The sequence below is a fragment of the Pongo pygmaeus genome, chromosome 6 (genome assembly GCF_028885625.2).
Source record: "Pongo pygmaeus isolate AG05252 chromosome 6, NHGRI_mPonPyg2-v2.0_pri, whole genome shotgun sequence".
Taxonomy (NCBI): Eukaryota; Metazoa; Chordata; class Mammalia; order Primates; family Hominidae; genus Pongo; species Pongo pygmaeus.
Window position 1 is genome coordinate 40,997,973 of NC_072379.2, and position 6,000 is coordinate 41,003,972.

General features: G+C 59.8%; 1 protein-coding gene across 1 annotated transcript in view; it reads right to left on the reverse strand.

Annotated features, from left to right (window-relative positions):
• Nucleotides 1-5,455, reverse strand: part of ADCY1 (adenylate cyclase 1) — a 147,450-nt gene extending 141,995 nt beyond the window's left edge. Inside the window, exon 1 of the mRNA XM_054494800.2 lies at nucleotides 4,817-5,455. Within this exon, the coding sequence (XP_054350775.1) occupies nucleotides 4,817-5,455 (639 nt within the window). The remainder of the gene's footprint in view (nucleotides 1-4,816) is intronic.
• Nucleotides 5,456-6,000: the final 545 nt, after the last annotated feature.

The following is a 6,000-nucleotide window of genomic DNA, read 5'->3' on the forward strand; positions in this document are numbered from 1 at the left end:
GAGGGAGGATAAGCCAGGGGGTGAAGGGAAATAGACCAGGGGACCACCCACCCTTATGAGAAAAACAAAAACGGCGGGGGGGCAGGTTCCAGGGGCATGGATGTCCCCTACTGTTGCTCCCTAAACACTAAACACAGGCCTGGGGGCAATGTGGAGCTGGAGGAAGCAGCGAGGCTGCGACAGGACTGAGGCCAGAGTCAGGAGCACACTGTGGGGGCCATGCCCAGGACAGCAGCAAAACTGACCTCAGGAAGAACGTCCAACCAAGGACAAGGAGACTACCTTCAGGTCGCCAGGCCACCACACAGCAGGAGGCAGGGAAGCCCACTCCCTGCCTTCACACAGCCTGACCCCTGTGCCAGGAGGAGCACCCCACCTGTCACCCTCCCTGACCCGGCTCTAACCCTAGCCATGTCGCTGTAGGCAGTGGCTCCACCAAGGCAGATGGATGCACAGCAGATGGGTACTCCATGGTGACAGGACCAGGCTGCGGGCCACGAGGATAAGGGGGCCAGTGGGAGGGGAAGTGGAGGAGGGGTCCGTGGGGGAGTAGGGGCCAGCCACAGAAGGTGGGGCCCAGCCAGGGGAGGGACTAGCAGTGGGAGGGGCTGGTGGGGGAGGAGGATCCCAGCTGGGGAGGAAGGCCCAGCCAGAGGAGGGGCCAGCACAGGGAGAGGCTAGGGAAAGGGAGGCAGGGCATGGGGTTAACTCGGAGTTGACAGCGTGTTGGGCAGTGGGCACAGGGCACACAAAGGCATGCGGGGCACAGCCTGAGGGCTGGCAGATTGGTGTCACCAGCGCACACCTAGGCCACGAGCTTTGCTATCAACAACCAGGTCATCCAGGGCCCTTGCGCCCTATGATTCTGCATGCTGTGGTTAGGTTGTTTCACCTCCAAGCAACCAAGCCATGGTTCTGAACCAGAGCTCAGACATAACCGGGGCTGCACAGGGAAATTTCAGCTGACTCCCATTTCTCCGTGATAATCATGATTTCTATTATCCTGCCTACAGCTAAGAACTCGGCAGAAACTGAAATGTATTTCATTTACATTGATAAGCAACCAAATTGAAAGCATATAATTTGCACACTGCAATGGATCCCTACTACTTCAGAAAAAAAATTAAGTAAAAATACAATATCCTGATTCCCACTGGTCAAAAAGTGGGTATTTCGAGGCTGTGCAGAGTAAAGTAGCAAACGGAGGAAGCTCAGAGCTGGCAGAGACCGGGTCTTCCTCTTGCACACATGTGCTGCACCCTGGTTCTCCCCAGGCAATGCAGGGCACAGGGTGGGAGGCGGACCCCTGTGGGAAGGACTGGGGCCCTACCCAGGCCCCTCTTTCCCAAGATTCCAAGCTGCTCCCTCTGAGGCTCTCTGAGTCTGTGAGTGGCATCACAAGGGGCCAAGCCCAGACATCCAGTGTCTCCCTTTCTCCACCTTCCTAATCCCCCATGTTCCTTGGCACTCACCCCTACCCCACCCCCATGATCTTCAGCCCACCCTGGCAGGCCTTGCCCCCTACTGACTGTGAGCAGCCATGGATGTCTTGAACAGGATGATTTCAGTTCTGACAGGTGCTCAGCTAAATAAAAATGAATTGTATTTCAAATAGGTACAATCAGTGACCCAAAAGCAAGGGGCTGGGAGAGGAAAGGAACTCAGTTCTGGCCACTTAGCACATATTTATGGATACCTCCTCAGTGCCGGCCCAGGTAGGAACAAGGCTGTTTGCCCTAAAGACCTCTCTGCTCAGGGACATCAGCATCAAGCACTCCTCCGGGGGAGGAGCTAAGCCCTAGCTACTCAATTCCACCTGTGCTAATAGTCATGCACACTAGCCTTCAGCGTTCTCTCCTCTGCCCACCAGAGTCCTGGGGCAGCTTGGGCTTTACAGGAGAGGAACCAGATGCCCCAAAGCACCCAGGCTGCATTCCCAGAGCCCTGTGCACCAGAACTGGAACAATGAATGCTGCAGGGAACCCTGAGAGCCTTGCTTCAGAGGGGCAAAGGCTCTAGAAAGAAAACATAAGAACTTTCTCCATAGCTCAGAGCAGGGACACGAACCCAGGCCTCAGAAAGTGCAGGCTTTTTCCAGGCCTCCTTGGGGCTATCCTTGACAAGAAGGCATTTGGGTCTCAGAGAAAGGGGTGGGATTCAAGGGAGGGAGCTCCTTTGCCCCATGGAGTTAATCTGACTCTGGAGCTCACTGGGCTCAGCACCAGGAGATCACCGTGGAGATCTCAGACTCTGAAGCAGCATCCTGCTATGTATGCAGTGAGGGAAATCCCCTGAAAAGATTCCTTCATTCATTCACTCCATTCTTCATCCTCTTTGGGGCATCCACTCCATGCCCAGCATAGCTACTACCTGCCCAAAACTCAGTATGGAGGACAAGGTGCTCTCAACGAGTGACTGCACTGCACAGTGGCACAGGTCTGAATAGAAGGTGGATGGTAAAGCAGTGAAGAGCAGCAGAAACATCAATGCTGTGTAAATGTGTGTGCTGTCTTCTTCACCATCTCAAGCACCAAATTGCAGAGCTCATTAAGGACAGATTTCACAGGCTCCTGGAATTCTCTAATTAGAAAACAGAATCCCTGGGAATCATCTGCCCTGCTCCCCCCACTGTAAGTCTCCCTGCATTGATCCCCACGTGTTTGTCAATATCACTACCACCTGTATAGACACGTGGACTTGAATAGAACATTCTAAAGAGGCCAATATGTGCTTTTCCAATAGGAAGTGTTTGCCTTCACTACAACCCTGCAGGGGGGACATTCTGCCCTTTACACAGATGAGAAACCTGAGGCTCAGTGAGGGAAGGCTTTGGATTGCCCAGGGAGTCACAGCTAGCAGAGAAACCCAGATGTCTGCTCCCTAAGAATCCTTGCTCCCAGGATGGGCTTCCTTCCCCACTACAGTGACAGTCACAGGGGCTCATCTTATCCCAGGGGGAGGGGCAGAGTTCTCTGTGTCCAGAAACTCCTTTATAGACTCTCTCCCCTCTCTCTTTTTTAATCTTTAATTCTCTAAAAGAAATGACTAGAGGCTATATAGGAAATGTCTTTATTTTAAAAGAGAAAGACAATAACGCAGCCTTTTATTACACCAGCTGACTCCCTGGTGTAATAACACAGAGAGAATGTAGTATGGTTGGGATCCCTGGGCCTACCCAGGGAACAAGCTCAGCCCCTCCCTATTCCCGAGCTGCCCTGGCATCTGGTCAGATTGGGGGGGCCGTCTTGCGGTTGCGGGTCTGGCTGTGGTAGCCGGCATGAGGCCCAGGCTAAACAGATAGATCGGGGGTGGAGGCAGTAGGAGATACAGGAATGCCCCCTGAGAATGGTCAGGCAAGGCCCACTTGCTGCACACAGAAGGCTGTGGAAGAGCCTCCTTCCCCTCCAGGACATGAAGTCCTCTGGCTCCTTTCCCCTTTCCTCAGCCTTTAGCCATCCTTTTGTGCCTCTGCCCTTCACCTCTACCTCTCTTCCTCTCTTCCTCCCTTCCTCCGACGCCCTCTTTGACAATTCTCCATGTACTCCTATCTTCTTCCCTCCCGCCCCTGCCCACGGGTTGAGCACATGCTGGTCTCTCTCTGACCCTAAGACACAAGTCCAGTGATGTGTCTATCCCTGTGCCAGGTTGAGCATCTCACGGCTCCTCTGACTGTGTGCTGCCCCCGGCATCACCGTCTAAGGATGCCTCCTTAGATCCTTGGGTGCTGGTCCCCTGGGGCCGGGCTGTGGGACTCCTTACCACCGCCCCCCAGTTATTCTTCCCTAATCTCCCTGGATTCAGCTTCCCCTCCGACCCCTTACCTCTCCCCAGTTTGCTCCCACCACTGCTTCCTTTCGTGAGATAGGCTCCACCACTCCATTTGATTCATACCATCCCCCTGCTAAACTGCAGCTAGAGGCAGAAACAAAACCCTCCTCAGGGTCTTCCAAATCTCCCCAGCCCCATCCCCGTGGCCAGTTGGAGATGGGCACAAGGGGAAGCTCTCAAAGCCCCGCCGTGGGGCAAAGACCTCTGGTCCACGTCCACCTCCGGGCAGTTGGAAGAGCAGGCTCCTCCAGGGCCCAGAAGAGTCCGTGGGAGGCAGAGAGCGTCCCCGTCCTTGCAACCATCTCGCCCGCCCGACTGGGAAGACAGTGACAAAGTTCGGGCGCAGAGAAGGCAGGGTCAGGGCAACCGCCGAGTGGCAGCGGCAGGGACTAGACTGTGTTTGACCTTGGCAAACCCCACTCTTTCTGGGCCAGAGGCACGTCCACAGTAGGGTGGCCAGCAAGGCTGGAAGAGCCGAAATCCTTTCCCACCACCCATATACTCCCCTCGGGTCCGCAGGGCTGGGAGGCGAGCCCAGCACGCGCTCTAAGTGCGCAGGAGAAGAGCCCCGCGCTGCGCGCAGAGCCGGCCTTGGAGCTTGCCCTGGGGGTCTGCTCTCCTCGCCCACTTTCAGTCCCTCTCTGGGGATGGGTGCGGCAAAAGACCGGCGGATCCCTCTGGCCGCCGTCTGGCCGCTCATCAGCTCCCTGACCTTGGCCAAACCTTTCTCTCTCCACACCTGTCTCCCCTCTCCACACTTCACGCCAGGGGCGCTTCGTGGATTGTAACTCTGAAGAGAGCCCTGGCCGGAGGGTGCCAGCCCCGACTGCGTCCCCAACTCGCAGGAGTGACCTTGAACACACCCCCACTCGGAGCCTCAGTGTCCCCACCCGCCGCACAGGAAAAAGCGCGCCCGACTCCGGGCAATCCCAGCATCGTCCCAGCAAGTGTGTCCGAGACCAGATGAGGGGTGCGCGGCTGCACTTACCGTCCTCCAGAGACGTGGGCGCTTGGCAGGGACCAAGGTGGCTGTGACCAGCAAGTGCGACGCAGCCACCACGAGCCCAAAGCCGATGGCCAGCAGGCTGCGCACGGGCAGCAAGGCATAGGACACGAAGGTGACCAAAAGGAGCTGCCAAACCCCTTGTTCGGCGGCCGCTGGCCCCCCAGCGGCCCCGGCGGAACCCCGGGCGGGGCCGCCCAGCGCGAAAGGACAGCAGAGCAGCGCGAAGGTGAGGCTGAAGAGCAGCGCCAGCTGGCCGACCTGCTGCAGCTGGGGCACCTGCAGGGACCGGACATTGGTTACCACGAGCAGCGCCAGGAAGAGGACGCAGTGCACCGGGTGCGAGCCCTTGGCCAGGCCGGGCGCGGGCCCCGGCGCGCCCAGCAGCTCCGCCAGCGCCAGCGCGCCCGCCAGCAGGCTGAGAACGGCCAGCGCCTTCAGCGTGGCCGCCTGCTCCAGCCGCAGCGTGTAGCCACGGAACAGCGCCTCCAGTTCTGGGCAAGCGAACTCCTCGTCGCACGCCCGGAGCCCGCGCCGGCGGCTTGGCCCGGCCGCCCGCTCGGCGCCCCCGGGCTCGCCCGCGCCGCCTCCGCCGCCGCCTCCGCCGCGCGGCGCCCCCGCCATCTCAGCGCCATGCAGCGGCCGCGGCCGCGGGCGCGCCCCTCGCCGGCCCGGGGCGCCGGGGCGCGGGCGGCGGCGCCGGGGCGGGCGGGCGGCGGGCGGCGAGGCGCCGGGGCGCGGGGCGGGCGGAGTTGGGGCGCCGGCTGCCCCGCGCGCGCGCCCGGAGCGCGTCCCCTCCCGCCCGCCGCGCCTGCGCACTGGAGCCCGCCCGCGCCCCGACCGTGGTCCTCGGCGGCGACCGCGCTGCGACAGCCGAGCCCCGGGAGCCGCGAACCTGGGCGCGCACAGCCCGCGCCCCAACTCCGCGTCCTGCGTTCCCGCCCGCCGGAGGAGCCGCGTGACCTCGAGTACCTGCCTTGTCCCCTCCGAGCCTCAGTTTCCCCACCGTGCACAGCGGAACCCACCCTCTTGGCGTCACCTGGGGAGTCGAAAATGCTGAAATCCTGCGAAATTCCCTGTTGCGGGGCAGTTAATCCTGGAAAATATGTGCCTTCCCCCCTCAATAAAACCAGGCCACTAGATTTGAGAGGGGCCCGCGTCTGACTGCG